The 22344-nt window shown below is 45.9% G+C and overlaps 1 protein-coding gene across 4 annotated transcripts; it reads left to right on the top strand.

The window, feature by feature from the left end:
* Positions 1-650: 650 nt before the first annotated feature.
* Positions 651-17292, top strand: PPP1R10 (protein phosphatase 1 regulatory subunit 10). 4 transcript variants are annotated; one of them, XM_045866495.3, is made up of 19 exons: positions 651-792; positions 6940-7057; positions 7737-7823; positions 7962-8097; positions 8637-8688; positions 11089-11166; positions 11306-11479; positions 11699-11804; positions 11904-12016; positions 12592-12692; positions 12937-13084; positions 13162-13320; positions 13417-13663; positions 13850-13913; positions 14045-14239; positions 14388-14463; positions 14687-14800; positions 14951-15751; positions 16028-17292. In XM_045866495.3, the coding sequence occupies exons 2-19, from the start codon at positions 6951-6953 to the stop codon at positions 16135-16137; spliced, it is 2868 nt and encodes a 955-aa protein (XP_045722451.1). In that variant the 5' UTR covers positions 651-792; positions 6940-6950; the 3' UTR covers positions 16138-17292. The 4 variants fall into 4 exon arrangements, with proteins under 4 accessions (XP_045722451.1, XP_064453363.1, XP_064453364.1 ...); XM_064597293.1 differs by having other exon boundaries at positions 14388-14520; XM_064597294.1 differs by lacking the exon at positions 14687-14800 and having other exon boundaries at positions 14388-14520.
* The last annotated feature ends 5052 nt before the right edge of the window (positions 17293-22344 follow it).

Below are 22344 nucleotides of genomic sequence, written 5' to 3'. Positions count from 1 at the left end.
AGACTCCGCCCGAGCAGGCAGCCGCCATTCTGGGGTTCGTTTAGAGGTAAGTTTGGGTGTTTTGTCGGTTGGAGGGTAAAGTTTTGTTAAGATCGTTGGACTGGGGCAGGGGTTAGGCATGAGTTCTGTTAAGGACCATGGCTTATAGAAGGCGGCTGTGTTCGGGATGGGTCATGGAGGTGTTCGGAGACAACAAATATGGTACTTAGGGTGTTTAAAGCAACCCGTATTGATTACATCTTTCTCCCTTGTGTTCCTTTTATCCCAGGTTTGAATTTTCTCGGAGAAAGACAGGCCGGCCACGAGGAAAAAAAAGAAACAAGCCGCAGCACCATCTAAGCCCTTGAAAGGATCCTGAGGGGGGAAAGGGAAAACAGCAGCCACCAGCCCAACCACTTGTGTCTTCTGCCCCTTCCCACCTATCTTGCCCACCCCACCAGCCCACGCTGCATGGGACTTGAAATCTGTGGCCGAAGGACCGTCACCACATAACTTCAAAAATAATCAACCACCCACCCATCCCAAACCCACCCAAATTCACTCATCCAGCGTTTACTTTTTTGAATCCACTCAGAACTTTTTTTCTACGACCCCCCCTCCCTAAATGGAGTTGGGTGGGGGGAAAATGAATGCTGAGTTGGCCTTCATTTTTTTAAGAGACTTTTTGATCCAATGAGGCCCCCCAAATAATTGAGTTTTGGGTCCTGGTTGGTTGTTTTATTTTTTTTCTCCAAAATTTTAACCCCCTCCCCCCCTGAGCCCGAGGTGCTGACGTCGCAAAAAAATTGGATAGTAAGTGTCGAATTTTCCAAAACCAGCCTTGCAACAAGAAATCAACGTTTCCCGTTGTGAAACCAAAAATAATGAGAGGAAGAAATGAGCCAATAGAACAAAGTAGAGAACTGGAGAAGGACCAAGCCGGTCACTTAATCTCCATTAAAAAAGGGCCTTTGGTCTTAAACAGTCTTGTTCTCTCTCCCCTACCACCTACCTTCCTGCCCTGCTGCAGGAAAGGAAAGGGTGGAGGGAGGGCCAGCAAGTGAGGATTTTGATGGTTAACCCTTCGTAATCCAGCCAATTTCCAGACTGCCAAAGCCATAAGTGTTTGCTTTTTATAAGGAGGAATGGTTAACTTCCTCTTGTTAGCAGTCTTCAAAAGGGTTAATGAGCTCACATACAAAAGATGGTGGATCTTGTGGCCCAGAAGTCCCACTTCTTTGTGTGTGAGACAAGCAGGGCGCCTTTCAATTTGCCAGATTAATAAGCAATCTGTACATAAAGATTGCAGGGTAAGGAGATGGGCAGAGAAATAATAGCTGGCTATGACTTTTTAAATGATTGTTAAATCCTCTCAATTTTAATGTAATTTGCTTGGGGTATATTTGTGTGGTTAAAATAGGTGGCAATCTAGGAATAAAGATTGCAAGACACTTAATTCAGTACAAAATATAATCTTAGTGCCAGTACATACAAGATAATGGGGAGGTAATGTTTTGTAATTGTTGCAGGTTGCATAGGTTATTTAAGAGCAAAAATGATTAACATTTTAACTTGATACGTTTTGGTGGGTGGTAATACAGTCTAATAGGGGGTGGAAAGGTTGGGAAATGTGGAATTCAGGAGTAATTTTAAAAGCCATTTAGTGCAATTGAATGCTAGCTTTCTAAAAGATTTGTGTCGTTAAAAGGAATTTTTTTCTTCCCTGCTTCAATATGGCGACTTTTCCTTGTCCTTTTGTCTTCCAAGCGGCGTTGCAGGTTGTGTCTTGGCCCATTTTTCTCCTGTCCTCCCACCTCAACCCTATTTGTTGAGCGGGGTCCAAATCCTCCCCCCTTTCCCTTTATAGGGAGGATGGGGGTGGTCGATGGTAGCAGGTTGAACCTCAATTGCAAATTCAATTCCTCCCCGCAGAAAGTTGTTCTTTTAAATATTTTAATTGGTTTTATTTTCACAACTCTCTTACTCAAATTAGGTCAAAGACCATTCAGGATGGGTGCTGGTTTGGGGTATTTTACTGAAAAAGGGTGTTTTTTTGCTTTAACTAGCTGCCGGCAGTGCCGGGATAGCTTTTTTGAGTTTTCCTCTTCTCCATTACAAAATGGCGTCGTCCCTGCTTCTTTGTTGTTTTTTTCTCCCTCTTTTGCCATCCCGAGCTTAGGGCCGCCCTAGAAACTTGGTCAAGGGGGAGGAGCAGCATGGAAAGGTGATGTAATCAGCTTTCTTCCTCTCCACCCTCTTGAAACTCCACCCCTGAGCAGATGCTTTCTGGACTCCTGTGCACGCTGCTGCTAGACAGGAAAAGACCTTTTCTTTAGAATATCTTTTATAATCTTAAGAGGAAAAAGCTTATAGGAATTAGGTCTTGAAGTTGTCCATCTCCTGGGCAGCTCTAGTTTTTATATTTAACAATCAGAGCCTGTTGCTTTTATTTTCACCTTCCTTCACTCATCACAACTGCTTGGAAATTTTCCCCGCTTCAGTTGCCAGGGGTGGAAAACCAGTCAAACCAACTATACTTTAAGACTGGGAGCCTTCTGGTGGTGTGTGTGTGTGAGCTGTGTGTATGTAGATCTGTGTGGTGGGGGATAGGGGGGGAAGGAGGACTTGTGAAAGTGACTTGAATAGACAAATGGGGCCTAATGACACAACTGTGCCATTGCTGCTCAGGAACTAGTCCTTGGGCCTGCATTTGGTCGCTTTGTATAATGAGACTGGGGGAGGGTGGGTACTTCAGGACTTCCTTTTAAATCACCCTTATTCCCACCTCTGGGTTTGGGGATAAACTCTTTGTGTTCAGTGCTGTGTCACGTTCTCCAGTTGCGTAGCTCCTCTACATTGGTACTAGGATGAGAAGTGAATAGGAAAGGAGGCGGCAGTTGTAAACTCAAGGCAGGGGGATGCGAGCTACGGTGTCTGGTAAGCAAAACCTTTCTGGTATTACATTTCACAACCTTCATTTCTTTTTTCCAAAGAGCCACCTTTTTTGAATTTCTTTTTTCTTCCCTTTAGAAAGAAATTCCTTAAAAACATTAATGGGAGAATAATGTCTTCATTTTTTAACTCGTGCAGTGCTTTTGCAATGGGTGCATGTTCAAGCCATGCCCAATCTGAGGGTGGTATTGGGTGTCCTGTCCCTTCTCTATCTTCCTCCAACTTTTTCAAAGTCAAATCTTTGTCAGACTCTCCATATACTTTTCATTTTTTAAAGTCCTGATTTGAAGTGTGGAGGTTCTAGGCAGAATTGGAAAGCCATTTTGTACAGCTGTCTTCGGTGACTTGGTGAGACTTCAGGGCTAATTTTCTGCTGGGTATGGATTCTCAAATTAGTACTTAAACTTCTGGATTGGGTGGGAGGGACTCTTCCACATGTCTATTGACCGCAAGTTTTTTATCTTTTAAGCAGTTTGCCCTGTGCTTCTGCAGCATACCTTCCTTGGGAGCTGAATATTCCACCCATTGGGGTTCCTGATCTCTAGTGAACAGGGGATTAATAAGATCTTCCTTAACATGGGAGATGGGGAAACAAGGTCTTCTAGGGAAACCACATCCATCCAGAGAACCTCGGAGAACCTGATCCTTATAGTTTGTGGCCAGTTATATTCTGGGATCTTTCGCTGGGGCTTGGGGGGGGGGTGATTGTACATTCTCACTGAGAGTCAGATAAGGTTTTGGGGAGATCACTGTACCAGGTTTTCAAAGTGAGTTTGAGGGGTAGGGGCTTACTCCTTAGGAGAGGTAAGACCTCGTGCATCACCTGAGAGACCTAATTCAGTCCACTGAGTCATATTAGGACATAACCTCAAACACCTAAGAAAAGGAAGGGGAATGTCAGGGGTCAGGTACAAAGCATTTTCATTTCCTGAAGTGCTAAGGCTTCTAAGTTAAGGTAAATTCAGACTCCTTTCTCCTTTGTTACAAGAGTGTTAATGATTGTTTTTAAAAGGGCTCCAATTTGCATAGGGATTTTGTCCTGAACCAATTAAGTTCTTTTTTCTTGGTGATAGGTATGGAGTAACTTTGACCAAGCTAGATATTTTTCACCCTGTTAATTTAATAACCCTCAAGTAAAACTCCTTTGGGAGGCAGGAGTTGGTGTCACTTAAGAACTTTGAAGTTTCTCTCTGGTAAGGAATGTAGAACATTCCCCAGGGCCTTGTGTGTGTCAGCAGTGCTCATCTCTACAAAATCCTCCATGAGAAGGAACGCACAGTGTAGGACGAGGTGGAGATAAGGCTGGGGGGTTCCCCTCCCCCCCACCCCTTCTGTATGTTCTATCTTCAAGGAAATTAAAAGCAAACATACCATGCCCTAGATTATTTTTGCTTCCAGAAAGCTTCCTTAAGCGTTCTTTCCAGGCTCCAGATAGGACTAGGTAATGTTGACACTTGGTTACTGCCCCTCCTTCCCTGGTCAACTCTGCCTTTTCCACTGTAGGCCTGTGCCAGGAATTTGGGCTCTTCATCCCTTTCCACTTGAGTGCCTTGTAGCTTCTTTCAAAATGTACTGACTGCAAAGTAAGGAAATTTGGTTGTAAGACACTTGGAGTCCTTAATTTTAAATGAGTCAACTAATTTGCCTTTAGGAAAGCCATGAAAAAACCCATTTACATTTTGTCTCGATTGGTACTTGTGAGACGAAACTTAGTTCTATTAATTGTATTTCCAAAATATAAATTATAGGAAAAATATTAGTGGGGAATGAATATTTAACATTTCTGCTTTGTCTTCTAGCTTCCCCTGACTATTCTTGCTTGTGAATGGGAATGAAAAAGTTGTCCCTGGGTCCCATTCCTAGCAGAGGGCACTGGACAGAATTTAGCTTTGTACTCATTGGTCTCTTTCTGGGGATGGTTATTCCCTCTTCTTTCCCACCCTCTTACGTGAAGAGGAACATCTGAGCTCAGGTGACACTTGAGTTTCTGAAGGAAGTAGGGGTAGCAGTCCTTTTGGCTCAGCTCGTACTTGGATATGCAAAAGGTAGTTCTCCAAGGTGATGTATATCTACTCTGGGTTTGAATCAGTTGGGTCAGCAGTATTTGGCCTGGTGGGGGCGGTGGTGCTGGTTTGAAGTGATGTTAATTTAATTTTTGTCACATTGTGTATATTGTGGTTGCTGATGATATGTATTACTTTGGACTCACTCACTGCTTTTCCAGTCTCCGATAGATGGGAAGTCTGTTTTATCCCTTTGTTTTATCTCTGTATGTATCTCTTGGTATAGTGTCTATATTATATCCCTGTATGGTGTCTTACTACATGGGAGGAATGCCTTTCTCTCCGTGTCTGTCTTTGTAAGAATCACCGCACTTCAGTGGATTTGGCCCATGGGCTTCTAATCTTATCCAGTATTCTACTTCAGTATTTCTCCTCTGACCGCAGGTTCTCCCTGTCCCTGTGGAGGTCCCACAGCAGGTGCAATAGCACACTTAACCCAGAGTTGCCCACCTCAGCGTTTTTTACCTCCTCTCCGTATTCAGCCCACAGAGCTCAAGCACCAGCCTCTTCCCTGCTTCTGCTGCTGCTTCCCTAGGTGGTTAGGGCCTGTCTATTTAGAAATTTATTGGCCTTTTTGTTGGGAGGACTAAAAGGTTGAGATTGTTATGCTTGTTTTTCTTTTTTGATTTGTCTGAGAACAAATAGAACAAATTTTTGTTGTTTTATAAGAAACTTGTTCTCTTTACTGCACAAAACACAGCTTGTAAAACACTGATTTTCCCACCCTTCTGCTGGGATCATGTCTGTTATCTGTACTATAAGCAGAAGGCAAGAAATTGTTTTCTTCTTGCCTCCTTTCTACCCAGCATTAACCTTACATTCCAAACGCAAATATTACTGAGGTAGCTTTCTTTTTCAGTTCTCAGAAGCCTGTGTTTAGAGGCATAAAAATCCCAGTCAGAGCCACATTGATTCTAAATTACCTTGGGTTTTGGCCTAGAAATTGCTTCACACTTTATCCTATAACAGCAGTTTAGCTTTTAATGAGCTCCTTTTCTAACCTGGTCTAAAGTAGCTACTTAAAATTTAATGGCGTTTTTCCAGCTTCCAGTTTTATTCCATTTTTTTTGGCTCCGTGGTTTCTAATTTCAGGCCTTTCTTTTGGGGATCTTGGATGGTAGTGTGATTTTGGAGAGGAGTAGTAATCAAATGCACATCTTTGCTTTTGAAATTACAAAGCAGTCTTAACTTTAAAACAATAAAAATTTGTGCAGTATTTGGTTAATGAGTGACAGTTCTGTTCACGGCTTAGGAGTACCTGCTTGATTTTCTTTATATCCATTTGTTTCCATTTCTGGGAGCTACCCACAACTCTCTTGAGGGAAAGATTATGTTTTCAAGTTTTTATCACTTACCACTTTAGCTGATTGTCTCCTGGTGCAAACAGAGCATATTCTGCTTGAGGTGACTGTGACTGTTAATAGACTAAGATAAAAAGTAACTGACTAATCTTAGAAGACATTTATTTAGCCCAGGTGTCCAAGATTGTCCCAGTTCTTATCAAGCTATAGGCTTTTTTTTTTTCAAGCTTATTTATCAGCAGCTAAGAAGAAATAGGACCTAACAATAAGCAGAAATACCTTGGAATGTTGAGTGTTTTGTTATGGGAACTCGACTCAGCCCTAACAATTTAGTGAAGTTCAGCTATCTAGAAAGGATGTAACTGGGAGAGAGAGAGAAAGGTGTGCTGCCCAGTCCTCCAGTCTAATTGTCTTCCCATTGAGTCCTGTATTAACACCGTGCTTAACTTGCCAGGGCTTTTTTTCCTCTGTGGTAGTGATGGTTGATTTTTTCTTACCTAGACAATGGTGAGTGTAGTTGAATATAGATTGAAAAATTTTGTCACAAAATTTTGTCAACTGTAGAAATGGAATTTATTAGAGGGTATAGTGGGACTGTCGTTGACACCCATTTATTCTGTGGGTTTATTTTGTCCTTGTCTTAGAAACCTCGATCATGGGTTCGGGTCCCATAGATCCCAAAGAGCTTCTCAAGGGCCTGGATAGCTTCCTTAACCGAGATGGGGAAGTCAAGACAGTGGATGGGATTTCCAAGATCTTCAGGTGAGTCTGCTTATCTTTGGATTCACTGTGAGCAGAGGATACTGTATGTTGTAATACCACTATAAGTAAGACTGACAAGAATGAGTGTTTTTGGAGGGGAAAGAGTCAGTGGAATAAGATTGGTATCCAATAATTTTAGATAGGAAAAGGTGATCCCTTGGTTCCTCGCGATAATGGAATCGGGGTTTGGATATCCACAGTCTCGAGGAAGTCACGCTTTGGAAGGAAGGGAGCAGGGGAGCCAGGTGACAGAATTCTTGGTTCTGTTTTGGATCACATTCCATATACCCAAACTGCTGTCTTCCTTCAGGGATCCTCCAGTTTCCCAGGGGAAGGCAAAAGACTAAGCCAGTCCTGAACAGACTACCAATGGATGGCTGTTAGTGCTAGGATACTTCATTGGGAAGCAGAATCAAGTGTGGCCTGTAGGTTAGGGAAGCAGTGATGCTCACCTCCCCAGATCACAGACTTCAGTGTCTCCTCAGTTGTCTTCCATCTTCTCATAGGATTCCATTTCACTCTGGATCCATCCCATCCCCCGAGAGGCTTGTGTGACCTTCCCACTCTGTGGCAAAGTCCCAAGTCATCAGGGATTTTTAGGCACTCCCACAGATCAGAGATGGTTCTGCTGAAAGAAGAGCCTCTTGCTCCATTTTTAACCTTAATTTCTCTCCTACAGCCTGATGAAGGAAGCACGAAAGATGGTGAGTCGATGCACTTACTTGAACATTCTCCTGCAGACCCAGTCACCAGAAATATTGGTCAAGTAAGTGGGGATCTGGGTGGCTGGGCTGGGAAGATGTACTTAGAAGGTGGGTGAGGGGAGGCATGGGGGACTAGGAGTATGGGACATGGCGCTCCAAAACCCAGGAAGGGCATTACAGATTCTCCTACCTGTCTGCAGGTTTATTGATGTTGGTGGCTACAAGCTGCTTAACAGTTGGCTGACCTATTCAAAGACAACCAACAACATTCCCCTCTTGCAGCAAATTCTGCTGACCCTGCAGCACCTCCCGCTCACTGTGGACCATCTCAAGCAGGTACCTTACGTCTCTACAACACTAGTGCTTCCTTTTTGCTTTAGCCTAATAGATAAAATACATGGACTCTGATGTGGTTGCATTCTTGGGCCTGTGCAGGAGAGTGGTAGAAAAAACAGGAACTTAGTATCAGAAGACTTGGTTTATGTACATTAATAGGTGTGTGGTTAGGGCAGTTCAGGTATTTGAGCCTCAGTTTTCTTGTCTATCGTTGGGAATGATTGTACCTATCTACACTGGTGGTTTTAAGGATTAAGATTGTGCCTACAAAGGTTTTGTAAATGGTAAAGTACTACAGTAGTGGTGGTCGCAGTTAGGGACTATTAAGAAGTTGTGGGCAGGGCACCCAGCTGGCTCAGTTGGTGGAGTGTGCGACTCTTGATCTTGGGATTGTGGGTTTGAGCCCCACGCTTGGGTGTAGAGACGGCTTAAAAATAAAGTGTCACAAAAAAGAAACTGTGCATGAATTTGTGCAGTTCTTAGCTCCGAGACGACTCATTTTCCTCCTTGTACTTAACCTTTCTCCCCATCTCTCATAGAACAACACAGCCAAACTGGTGAAGCAGCTGAGCAAGTCAAGTGAGGATGAAGGTAGGGGCCAGTCCTTCCTCATGACTGCCTCTTCGTTATTTTCATGTCTCACTCCCATCCTTGAACTGCCCTGTCACTCCTTCTTACTTCACTTTTACTTTCCTTTTTTAAAAATTGAGCCTCTCTAACCTGTCACCCTTTCCTGTTCTCAATTCCGAATGGGATTTGTCCATTTCTCTACTACTGAATGTAAGACAAGATCCCATACTTCAACAAGAAGCTGATTCTTAATATCTCTTGGTGTAAAAGGTATACACTTAAAATTCTTTGGAGAAAAATAGTGTCATCCAAGAGAGTGTCCTCATCATTTCCTTTTGTTTTTCTGAATAAATACAGCATATTCTGGGACCCTCAGTATGTGTTTTCCTAACAATAGACATATAGTTGTACCAATAAACACCTTCCTTTAGGACATAGGCAGAAAGAATCCTGACTGCTGGAGTAGATCATAGCTTTGGTAGCAACAGAGTTTTTCTTTTTCTTAAGACAAGGGTATTGGAGCCCTTGGCAAGGGCCATACAGTTCTGGCTTAAAGACAGGGCCTGGCTCCAGAAAGTCACAGCCTTTTCTTTAGTGAAGAAAAGGGTTTATACCCAGGGCACAAACCACTAGTGAAGACACTGGCGTGCCACAGGTGAGCAGTATTCTAGCGGAGCTAATCCCCTGATCAGAATATAGGCTTACTCTTTTGTCTAAAGGGAATGGTGTGCTAGGTCCTTTTGGAAAGAGGCTTTGGCAGTTTGGTGTGGAAGGAGCATGTAGGCCTGGGTAAGCCTATTTGAAGTTCCTTTAGCTGTAGGAGAAAACACTGGGAATATTTACCAAGATAAAGGGTTTAATTCATAGTGTTTAAGTGAAAAACATTCTCTAGCTTTCTGTTCTTTTAGTTGTATTCATTCTTGGTTTTAGGTCCTTTAAGATACTGAGCAACTTCTGTATTTGTGACATTACAGAGTATCTTGAATAATAATTTGTAATGTAACACGTATTACAGAATGTCCTATTAAATCATTGCTCATCTCTTGTTTCTTTATTGTCGGGTATAGTGTTCCTTGTTTTCCAGTTAGCTCAATTGTGCTGCCACCTTTGAATATAGGTTTAATTGTTCTGTACTTCTTTGAATACTGAAAGTTGTACATTCCTTATAGACCTTAAAGTCTCAATAGACCATAGTATCAATTGGTCCAAAAAGGTTTAGGATATCGGGGCGCCTGGGTGGCTCATTCGTTAAGCGTCTGCCTTCGGCTTAGGTCATGATCCCAGGGTCCTGGGATCGAGCCCCGCGTCAGACTCCCTGCTCCACGGGAAGCCTGCTTCTCCCTCTCCCGCTCCCCCTGCTTGTGTTCCCTCTCACGCTCTCTCTCTCTCTCTGTCAATTAAATAAATAAAATCTTAAAAAAAAAAAAAAAAAAGGTTTAGGATATCCCTGTATTGGGGATGCACTGGAGTTTATGTTGCCTTAAGTATAGAAATTGGTAGTTGTGTATTTGAAAAGTTGTGGTTTAATGTTTTCAACAATATCATTATTAAATGAGTCTATAAGTGGAAATGTTGGCAAGAGGATGGATGCCACAATAAGAGATGTTATTTGCCAAGTACAAAAGGCAAGAGCTGTAAAGGTTTTTGTTCTTTTCTATATATTTGGAAACCCATTTTATCCTTTATCTTTAAATTCTCTACCCATCTTTTTTCTTCAAATAAACAAAGCCTTCCCCATCCCTGAAGTGGTCTGCTTTAAGCTCTTCGCCTTTGCTACACTTAATTGTTGTTTTTTTTTTAAGCCATTATCACTAGTAGCATTCTAGGAAGAAAAATGGCTTAGGAAATCTTCTGTAAAATGGATCTAAAAAAAAAAAAAAAGATGGATCTAAATCTGCCTCCTTGAAACTTGGTTTGCCTTTAGGACAACATAGAGTGATACTGTTCTTAGCTTTTCAGGTACTTGAACCTTGCCTGCCTTTTTCCTGATTTTAGTTCGGCACTGGCTTCATTCTGCAGCTTCCTAGCTTTCTGACTCTGATCTTTATGCTGCTGTCTGTCTGTGAAGGAGGAATAAGAATCTTCAAGTTATAACAGCCACATGAGATCTATGTAAAAAACTGATGTCGGTTTCTTTTAATTTATTAACACTGATGTTTTTATAATGTACTATGTATGTAATTAATGTCGTGTGTCCCCCCCCCCCCCCCCGGTTGGATTGGAATGGAAGACTGCTGTGTGATTCATTGTTCCATTTTGAAGAGTTTGGTTTGTGAGCCTATGTCATGTTCTTAAAACTCTTGGTTACATTTTCTGTTACATAGATTTTCACAGTATATCTTTAAACATCTCTATTTTCTGTTATTGGAAGAATAGTGTTTTTAGCTACTTAGGCATTCCCCCTTATACTCTCACCTGCAGAGCTCCGGAAATTGGCTTCAGTCCTTGTCAGTGACTGGATGGCTGTCATCCGCTCCCAGAGCAGTACCCAGCCTGCTGGTAAGCTCCTTAGTCTTTTATCCCTCGTATTTATTTCGTTCCCACTGGGACATGGCCTTCAAGTGTCTTTAGCCTGCTTCACCTCTGACAGTCTTTCTCTTTAAGTAAAATCCTTTTCTACTTTGTTTTTTCATAACAGAGAAAGATAAGAAAAAACGTAAAGAAGAGGGGAAGAGTCGAACCACCCCTCCTGAGCGACCCTTGACTGAGGTGAAGGCTGAGACCCGGGCTGAGGAGGCCCCAGAGAAGAAGAAAGAGAAGCCGAAGTCTCTCCGAACGACGGCACCCAGTCACGCCAAATTCCGTTCCACTGGTAGGGCTGTTGGCTGGTCTTGGGAGGGTCTGTGGGCAGATGTACACCTAGGACCTTGTAGTAGAATAGCTGATTTATGATAGGGCACACATATGGAAGAGGGAGGATTGGTGGGTGAAACTTGGGCTAGATGAAGATTTAGGGTTGGACCAGGGAGGAAGAGTTAAGAGAGTGGGAGTGGGAGTGAGTTCAACCCCAACAGCATGTTTCTTCCCACAGGGCTAGAGCTGGAGACCCCATCTTTGGTGCCTGTGAAGAAGAATGCCAGTGCCGTGGTAGTTTCTGACAAGTACAATCTTAAACCCATCCCCCTCAAGCGTCAGAGGTATGGACCACCACCTGGGTTTCTGCATGGGTTAGGTCTGTGGACATGAGGGAGAAAGAAGGGGTGAGTCAGAGATGTTGATGGTTCCTCTTCTGACAGCACCACAGTTGCTCCAGGAGATGCTGCACCTCCTGCAGAGAAGAAATACAAGCCACTGAACACCACACCGAATGCCACCAAAGAGATCAAAGTGAAGATCATCCCACCACAGCGTGAGTCTAAAGTGGAGGAATGCACTTTGGGAGCAAACTCTTCATGGGAATGAATGTTGGGGGGTGGTAGGGGATGGATTCTTGGTGTCTTAATTAACTTTTGCACCTCTGGAGCTCCCCTTTCGTAGGATTACTTAAAAGTAACTATAGAGATGAGGTATGGAGGTGTGCTATTCAGTGACTGATTTAGGGGTACTCCCAGCTTTGGGATATTCTGTCCTGTCCACGGGGGCTGGCTTCTTCAGTTACCTGAGCTCCAATTCATACTCAGAGCCTCGAGTTGCCTGCCTTTAAAAGAAAGGGCACCTGGCTGGCTCAGTTGGAGGAGCGTGCAACTCTTTTTATCCAGGTCGGGAGTTCAAGACCCACACTGTTTGTAGAGATTACTTAAAAACAAAAGAATAACAAGAATTCCTTGTGTGAATCCAGCATACGCTTCCTGGTCACCTTGAACTTACTATGTCCTCAGTTGGGGCAGGGTCTCCATTGGCCCACTTCCTGCCCAGACTTTGTCTAGAGGAATAGGATTGTGAAAGAGGTCTGATGATTCCCTTTTATGCTTTTTCCTTTTATAGCAATGGAGGGCCTGGGCTTTCTGGATGCGCTCAATTCAGCCCCTGTTCCAGGCATCAAAATTAAGAAGAAGAAGAAGGTGCTGTCACCTACAGCTGCCAAGGTTTGAGCCCTGGGCTGTAGGTGTCACTTGACAGGGTGTCAAAAGTCAAGTAGAAGGAAGGGCTCAGCAGCTAGGAGTGGTTGGGGAGGACAACCACTGGGGTGGGGATGGGTCGGCAGTATGAGAGGCAGAGTCTTCCTTTATAAGAACTCATGGGGGATCCTGTCTAGGACCTTGGACTAATTGCCTTACCTTAACCTTGGCTTTCATGTCCGCTCATTAACTTCTTTTTCTTTCACAATAGCCAAGCCCATTTGAAGGGAAAACGAGCACAGAACCAAGCACAGCCAAACCTTCTTCCCCAGAACCAGCACCTCTTTGTGAGGCTATGGACACAGACCGCCCAGGCACCCCAGTTCCCCCTGTTGAAGTCCCAGAGCTCATGGATACAGGTAAGTCTAGAAATTGGTTCAGGTTTGGGGGTTTTCTAAAAGGAAGGACCTGGGTCTGAAACCTCTCCTGCTTACAGCCTCTTTGGAGCCAGGAGCACTGGATGCAAAGCCAGTAGAGAGTCCTGGAGATCCCAGCCAGCTGACCCGGAAAGGCAGGAAGAGGAAGACTGTGACGTGGCCTGAGGAGGGCAAACTGAGAGAATATTTCTATTTTGAACTGGATGAAACTGAACGAGGTTAGCGTTCAAGATTCTTGTGTAGAAAGTGGGTATAGAGAGTTTAAAAAGGACTGGGTTGTGTTTACTTTTTCTCTTTTTTCTCCTTGCCAATAGTAAATGTGAATAAGATCAAGGACTTTGGTGAGGCAGCTAAGCGAGAGATACTGTCAGACCGACATGCATTTGAGACGGCCCGGCGTCTGAGCCATGACAACATGGAGGAGAAGGTGCCCTGGGTATGCCCGCGGCCCCTGGTTCTGCCCTCACCCCTTGTCACCCCTGGAAGCAACAGCCAGGAGCGATATATCCAGGCTGAACGGGAGAAAGGAATCCTTCAGGAGCTCTTCCTGAACAAGGAAAGGTGAGCAAAACACGGTTCCCACCCTGGGCGGCATGAACCAAGTTCGTGTTAAGTGCTTGGGCCCCTGAGGGGAACATGCCCTGGGTAATTAAGATGCAGGTGGAGGCTAGGAGGGAATGTGAGGGCTTGAATAAATAATTGGACTGTCATTCTTTTTTTTCCCATCACCTGTGGCATTCCTAATAGTCCTCATGAACCTGATCCTGAGCCCTATGAACCTGTCCCCCCGAAGCTCATCCCCCTAGATGAGGTGAGCACACGCTATGTGGTGGTGGAGATTGTGACCGATTTTAATGTGTCTTTCAACATTTCATTTCCATTTCAAATGGAATGTCTCTTCATTCTTTCAAGTTAGTCCTGATCGTTCTCCTGTTCTTGCAGGAGTGTTCCATGGATGAGACCCCGTATATTGAGACCCTGGAGCCTGGAGGAGCTGGTGGCTCACCTGATGGGGCAGGCGGCTCCAAGTTGCCTCCCGTCCTGGCCAATCTCATGGGAAGCATGGGTGCTGGGAAGAGCCCCCAGGGTCCTGGAGGAGGAGGCATCAATGTGCAAGAGATCCTCACCTCCATCATGGTATGAGCCCGCCTTCCTCTTTGCCACTGTCTCTGGAATCTGCCTCTCTTTTTACCCCAGTACTCGTCTTCTCACTTACCTCCTCATCTGGCTCTCTTCTTTGCCTTGCATTTTATTGACCTTGCTCTTTAATCATCTTGCCTCACAGGGTAGCCCAAATAGTCATCCTTCAGAGGAACTGCTCAAGCAACCAGACTATTCAGACAAGATTAAGCAGATGCTCGGTAATCACCAGGGCCAGCCCTGGGGCCTGGGGGAGGAAGCCTACTGTGGAGTTGGGGGTGAGTGGGAAGCCAGGGGTATTGCCGCTGGGTGGGAGGGCAAGACTGGACAGAGCATTGCTCTGCCAAGTTGGTCTGAGAGGGCCAGAGAGGCACACCTAAGTAGGAAGTCATGCCTCTTCTAGAATCCTCTTGCTCTACTTTTTTTTTTTTTTTTTTTAAATAGTGCCACATGGACTCTTAGGCCCTGGTCCAATAGCCAATGGTTTCCCACCAGGAGGCCCTGGGGGCCCCAAGGCCATGCAACACTTCCCCCCTGGGCCTGGGGGACCTATGCCAGGTAGGTGGTGAGAGGTTGGAATGGGTTTACCTGCTTAATTTTGGCCTGGTAATCGTGTAGGATTGACCCAAAGGTGGGAGGTGGTTTAGGCTGGGAGGGGCCGTCCCTGAGTGTAACAGGTAGCTGATAATGTCTCCCTTTCCCTCACAGGTCCTCACGGAGGCCCTGGTGGGCCAGTGGGTCCACGTCTCTTGGGTCCCCCACCCCCTCCACGAGGGGGTGATCCCTTCTGGGATGGCCCAGGTGACCCCATGCGGGGTGGCCCAATGCGGGGGGGTCCAGGACCAGGTCCTGGACCATACCACAGAGGCCGTGGTGGCCGAGGAGGAAATGAACCGCCGCCGCCGCCTCCCTTCCGGGGGGCCAGAGGAGGTCGCTCTGGAGGAGGACCCCCAAATGGACGAGGGGGCCCTGGTGGGGGCATGGTTGGAGGTGGTGGGCATCGTCCTCATGAAGGCCCTGGTGGGGGCATGAGCAGCAGCAGTGGACACCGCCCCCACGAAGGCCCTGGCAGTGGCATGGGTGGTGGGCACCGCCCCCACGAAGGCCCAGGCGGTAGCATGGGTGGAGGTGGGGGACATCGTCCCCATGAAGGCCCTGGTGGTGGCATGGGCAGTGGCAGTGGCCATCGCCCCCACGAAGGCCCTGGCAGTGGCATGGGTGGAGGCAGTGGACATCGCCCCCATGAAGGTCCTGGTGGAGGAATGGGTGCTGGAGGTGGACATCGCCCCCATGAAGGCCCTGGTGGGAGCATGGGTGGAAGTGGTGGACATCGCCCCCATGAAGGTCCTGGACATGGGGGGCCCCATGGCCACCGGCCTCATGATGTCCCTGGTCACCGAGGCCATGACCATCGAGGGCCACCACCTCATGAGCACCGTGGCCATGATGGCCCTGGCCACGGAGGAGGGGGCCACCGAGGGCACGATGGAGGCCACAGCCATGGAGGAGGTGAGAATGGTTCCTGCTCGGTACTACATGGCTTTTGGTGTCCCCTGCAAGTTTTGGGGGAGCATCACTACCCTGGGTGTGCTAGGCCAGACATGAAATCACCCTGTTTTCAGTATGCCTGGCAGTTGCTACCCTTGGCCCTTTCCTCAAATCCGTAGGATTCCATGTCTCCCTGAAAGATAGTTTTCAGGATGCTATGGACGGGGTGGGGATGGCGTGCGAGGGTGGCATTGACCTCTTGGCCGTGTTCTAACGACTCCGCCATCATTCCCACAGATATGTCAAACCGCCCTGTTTGCCGACATTTCATGATGAAGGGCAACTGCCGCTACGAGAACAACTGTGCCTTCTACCACCCGGGGGTCAATGGGCCCCCCCTGCCCTAGGGACCGCCTCCTCTGCCCCACCCACACACACCCCTGTGGACTGCAGCCTCGCTCCTTCCGCCCTGTTATGGCTTCTGTGAGGCCCATGTTCCCCTGTCCCCAGCTGAGGAGGAGCCGGCCCCCTCAGTTCCCACCTGCTTGGGTTGCTGGGGGTTTTCTGATCACTGGTGCGCATTGATGTACATACTTTCCTCCAGTCTGAGGAGGAGAGAGACTGGATACGTTCTGTACCCTGGACTGCTGAAGAGAAGACCCAGTTGGCTTCATTTTTTTGAGGAGATTTGCCCTATAACCCCAAGCCCCTTTCCAGTATTACCCTTTATGCCTGAGAACCTAAAGCTGGTTATCCTGGAGAACACCTCTACTCTCCTGTTGTGGGTCCTCCACATGCACACAGAACTGACACGGGATCAGCTGCACTTATGAAATCATCCCAGCCAAGTTCATTCTTCTCATGGGGTGGGGAGATGGTAAAAGGGGTATTAGATACCCCACTGCACTGAGAGGGCTCAATCAGGCTGGATTTGAGTTCTGGAATACATCCTCCCCACTTCTGCCCTGGCACAGGCTTTCCATTGAGTCCCTTCTCAAGTACGACTTTGCAACCTTCTGTGAACACCCAGGTCTGCATCATGGGTCTGCTAGGTTCAGTGATGGTCAATTCACGTCCACATCCAGTGGAAGTTTTAGCTGGCATGGGTGAGGCTGGGGGTGGTGGCCCGCCCTTGCCTGCAGCTCATTCTGGAAACTTTGTAAAAACACTTCAGTGAGACCAGCTTTCCATCAACTTGCCCGCATTCTGGGCCTGACAGTCACACTACACGCACTGCCTTCAGGAGTTGGCGCGGCGCGCTCTGCCCCCAGCTGGAACCTCGTTGGTGCGAGGCCTCCAGCTCCCTTGCCGTCAGCCACCTCCGGGTCCCACCAGGTGCCTTCCTGGGTGGGTGCCGCAAGCTGACGTGCCCTTCCCCAGCCCTCTCCTTCCCAGGTCTCGGCATCAGTTTGTTTTCTATGAAAACAGTGGATTGGTTGGCTTTTGTGCAGGGTCTTGGGTTAGAGCCACGATGGATTTGAGGGATGAGTATTTTTTTTCTTTTGGTTTTGTATATTTTGTACATTAATAATAAACAGTGGAAAGAGAAGCAGCTTATTTAACCCCTAGTGTGTTTGGGCTCTTTGTTTAAAAAAACAAAAACCCAGCCATTGTCTGCTGCCTTAAGTACATTAGTACAACCCTCCGTGGAATCCGTTATTCAGTCCCTTTGAGGAGCTAACATTTGTTTTGCTGTGAGGTCAGTGTGGGTATTAAGTGAAATACTGGTGAAGGAATACTTCGAACATAAAAGACCACAGGTACAGAGTAAATCCCATGGGTGAACATTCTTTGAGCAAGCCTTGGGACCTAGGGAAATAGCTTTTCACAGATCACTGGAGCTGCCTGCCAATGGTGTGGGTGGACATTCGTTCCACCTCCAGTTGAACCTACCATCCCTGTGGAGTTGCCTAGGAAAGGAATTTAAGTGAGGGAGAGTGGAAGGAGGAAAACCCCCCCCAGAGCAGTTTCTGGGGGAAGAAAAAAAACTGGTGGCTCCTTTTAAGAGCAGTTTCAGTGGACAAAGAGAGAAGCACAGAACAGCGTAGGCTGCTCTTGCCCCAGAAAGTGGCTCTGCGGAGGAGACCTCACTAGGCCTACTGCCTGATGGTGTTGGGTTCATAAGGACAGGTGTTGTGTTGATGGAGTAAGGTCTGAGAGACAGGTTTTGGAGATCAGAACATGGACAGGATTAACTTCAAATAGGAATTTCTGCTATTCTTGAAACTAGAAATTAGAAGGATAGTGCATTTTGGGGAGGAGGGAGGGGGGCTATGGGGGCATGGGTTAAGAGGAGTGGTCTTCAGGGGTTTCTGGCTGGCCCAGTCAGTAAAGCATGTGACTCGATCTCTAGGTCGAAGTTTTGAGCCCCACGTTGGGTATAGAGATTAAAAAACAAAACACTACAAACAGCTCATTTTGGGGAACTTGGCAGGCTCAGTAGTGTATGTGAGACTCTGGATCTTGGGGTCACGAGTTGGAGCCCCATGTTGGGCATGGAGATTACTTAAAATAGAACACAAGTTTCTCGGCTGCTGTTTCCAGGATTGGCCACAGGAGGGCAATAACCAAAATTTCACAGGCCTCCTTTACATTCAGCAAGGCCAATGGAGCTATCTTTATCTTCCCTTTGCCCGGCCCGCCCAGACTATGCTCAGTCCTATAGCGGCTCTGTGCACTCAGGACCTGAGCAGAGCACCTAACGTAAGGGCCAAACTAAGAGGTAAAATATGAAGCAGTGCTGCCTGGCTGGCTCTGTTAGGGGAAGGTGCAACTCTGGAGCTTGGGGTTGTGAGCGGGAGCCCCACGATGGGGGTAGAGATTAAGTTTTTTTTTTTTTTTTAAATAGGCAGTACCCATCTCAAGTGGAAAAAGTGAACAAACATGTCACGACCTAGTGGGTCATTCTCTGACTTGTGTTTCTATCTCTGGCATCAGGCCACAAGAACCTTTAAAGAGAACTCAAAGTTTTTTCTATTTTAATTTAAAAATGAGTTCAGCCATTTTGCTTTCAAATTCTCCATGAAAATCCAAAGTAACCTGTTAAAAGAGTTTTTTTTGTTTTTGGACAAGGCTGATCATCTACATTTCAGCCACTGACCCATTTCCACACCTTCAACAAGTCCCCACAGGCACTTCTCTCCGTTGCAGCTGGTCTGTTCTTTCTGCTCCCATCCCCCCCCCAAATACCCTTCCCGCTGTAAACATTCTGTCAATCCCTCCCCAGGCACACCAGTTCCATCTCCAATTCTGGATAATCATTGTTCTAATTCTCCCATTCCTACTCTTGGGCAGTAAACCTAATGTTGCAAAAACACGAAATCCTACCATCTTGGCTCAGTACAAATTGCTAGCACCAACTCAACACTTAGTGCTGCTCGTCTGGCACCAAAACTCCTGAGTGAGCCCCATTCAATGTGAGCACCATTTCCCCTTCACCTGAAAATATCGGAGTCTACATTTTCTTAGAGGAAGAAGGGTAGCTCTTTTCCAAGGCTCAACCCTTCTCTCAGTATCTCCTGTGTCCTCCACCCAGCAACCAGAACAATTTTTGTAAAAATGAAAACAGATCAATTCTCACCACTGTGCAGATGCCAGTGGCCTCCCATTGCTCCTCAAATTGTGTCCCACCCCCATCAAGACTTACAAGCCTGGAGCGTCCTGGCCCCCCTGCTTAAGTTCAAGCCACATATCTTGCCTATGTCAAGCTCCTCCCAGCTTCAGGGCCTCTGCACATTCCCCAGGGCTCTTCCTTCCCACTCACCTAGTTCCTTCACCACCTTCAGGCCTTGGCTTTAACGTTACTTCCTGAGATGTCTTCCTTAGTCACGTGATTTAAAGATGACCCCCTACTTTCCTAGCACCATGTTTCCTTTGACATGCTCTAAAGGCACCAGAGTTCCTATCTTTGCACTAACAGACTCCCAGGTGACGCTCATGCTGCTGGCCCGGGACACTGTGAAAACCACTACCCTAGAGCAGCTAGTTCAAGTGTCTCCGTTGTTGCATTTAGCACTGGCCACACAACGGCAATTTCAGACACTCCCAGGCCTCGTTTGAGTGCTGTATGGCCACAGGGCTCTCTCCTGGTTTTCACTTTTCCAATTGTAGTACGACACTGTTCCCTAAAACCCCCCTGTGTGTTCCTAAAACAGTGCTATCCTGGTTCTCATGCCCCTCCAGGACTCATGCTTTGGTCACCTTGTCCACATTTTACACAAAGAGTGAAGAGGTCCAGGATACTGGAGTCAGATAAACAAGGGCCATCATAAAAGCAAAAAAACAAACAAAAAGGCGCCTGGGTGGCTCAGATGGTTAAGCATTTGCCTTCGGCTCAGGTCGTGATCCCGGGGTCTTGGAATCGAGCCCCACGTCTGGCTCCTGGCTCAGCGGGGAGCCTGCTTCTCCCTCTGCTTCTCCCCCTGCTCATGCGCTCTCTATCTCTGTGTCTCGAATGAATAAATAAAATCTTTAAAAAAAAAAAACAAAACCAACCAAACAAAAAAACCCCAAGAGCCATCATATCAGCAACAACCCTCTCCGTTGAGGGTGGGTCACTGTGGGCAGGTCCCTGTCCTCTGAGTCTTCATTTCATTAGGAAGGTGTGCAGAAGACTCTGCTTTTCAAAAACATTTCTATGGTACTTATTATGTACATTAGTGCATGACTTACAGAAAACAAAAGTTGCTTATGAATATTTAATTCTGTTAACAAAATCCCATTTTCCAGGCTTTGGGTTACCCATATATACTGTACCATGTAAACTGTATGGTTTTAAAAGATTTATTTATTTGAGGCAGAGAGAAAGAGTGTGCACTTGTGTGCGCACACAAGCAGGAGGATGGGCAGAGGGAGAGAGAATCCCAAGCAGACTCTGTGCTGAGCGGGGAGCCCAACGCGGGGCTCGGTCTCACAACCCTAAGATCACAACCTGAGCCAAAAGCAAGAGTTGGACATTCAACTGACTAAGCCATCCAGGCACACCTTTTTTGTTCTTCTTGCATTTAATTTCTTTTTTTTTTTTTTTTTGCTTTTTTTGTTTTGTTTTTGCATTTAATTTCTTTGCTGCTTTTTTTTTTTTTTTTGGAGGAGGAGGAGCCTTTGGCCCATATTTAAGTGCATTATTAATAATTCCATTATTAAGTATGTATATTGAAGGAAAAAGTGCAATTTGTGTCCACGGACAGGAGCTATTTTGGAGCACCTGAAGTACTTGCAGTGAAATTAGTGATCAAAAACTTGAAATGCAAAATTTTGGCATTCATTTTATAAATAACAGTCCTACATATTTTACGTATCATCTCCTCTAGACTAGTGAACTGAAAATTTTAAGTGTAATGTGTAACGTGAAACACATGTAACAAAAGCAAAAATTTAAAGCACTTTACAAAATAATTACGTATCTAATCCCTTAATAACCCTATGAGGTAGGTATTTTTTATCATCTTCATTTCACAGATGAGGAAAGAGGTACCAAGAGGTGAAGTATCCTGTCCAGTATCATGCCATTAGTAAGTGGACTTGAACCCTGGCTCCCACTGTTCTGTGACAGATTTACTTCACAGAAGTGTGGAAATTACTTTACATGAAACATCTTACTCAGGTGCTTGGTTCAAGACCCTGATTTTTTTCCCCTCAAATTCCATAAGAGGGATGGTTCCTCTCTAATTTGAGGTGTTTCCTAACAATGATATCTCCACACCAAACCTGCACTTCCAGTATAAAATCTGTCCTTCACGCCCATTATTTATTCACATGGTCAAAAAATAGTTCACCAAAAATAGATGTCCATGCTAAGTCTTAACCAAACAGCTCCTCATATTCCCTCTGGAGCTGGACACATCAGATCATTCTCTTCTGGAATTCTCCCCAATTCCCACACCTCTCTCCTGTCCTTTCCTCCCCATCCCTCCCATAGCCCACTTAAGCATTAGCTACCTCACTTGCAACAAGTCATGGGCTCCACTTCACATGCTTCTAACAGTCACACCACCACCTAAACTCACCAACCACTCGCCACTGGTTATTTTCCAAAGCTACCTCTCCAAACTAACTCTAGCAAGAAAAATGGCCACACCAGCCATGCTTTCTCATTAACTCCCAAAATAGTTTTTTCTTCTTTCCAGGCCTTCGGTCTGCTCTTTTCCCAGATTCCAAAAATAGCTCCCTATTCTCTCATTATTCAAATTCCTCTTCTTTTTTAAAAGGCCCACCCTGAAGTGATCCTGTCAGTCAAATAATCAAGTTCTGGATAATCTTTCCCTTCTATGAGCATATGGCAACTTACAGAATCTAGAGTACCACACATTGGACAACTAACTAAATCACCTTTACGCTCAAGTCTCATTTTCTAAGTCTTCTGTAGCTACACTATTGATGGATGTAGACCTTGTCTTTTCCTTTTTGTATACCCCACAGTGCTGTACACAATGGTTGACTCAGAAACTTTTGAGAGGATCGGTACTCTGCCACAGGGCAGAGCTTGGACAGTGAGAGGCCCAAGAGTCCCAGATGGAAGGGATGAACCTTTTCCTTACTGCCTGAAGGGTTGGAGGAAGGGAGGGAGGCCCCTCAAACAGCAAGCACCATCTAAAATGCATTAAGACTGCAAGTTA

The sequence above is a fragment of the Mirounga angustirostris genome, unplaced genomic scaffold (assembly GCF_029215605.1).
Source record: "Mirounga angustirostris isolate CCGP_5_RB_7025 unplaced genomic scaffold, mMirAng1.0.hap1 SCAF_8, whole genome shotgun sequence".
Taxonomy (NCBI): domain Eukaryota; kingdom Metazoa; phylum Chordata; class Mammalia; order Carnivora; family Phocidae; genus Mirounga; species Mirounga angustirostris.
Note: the sequence above shows the minus strand (reverse complement) of the source record. Positions and strands in the feature narration are given on the sequence as shown.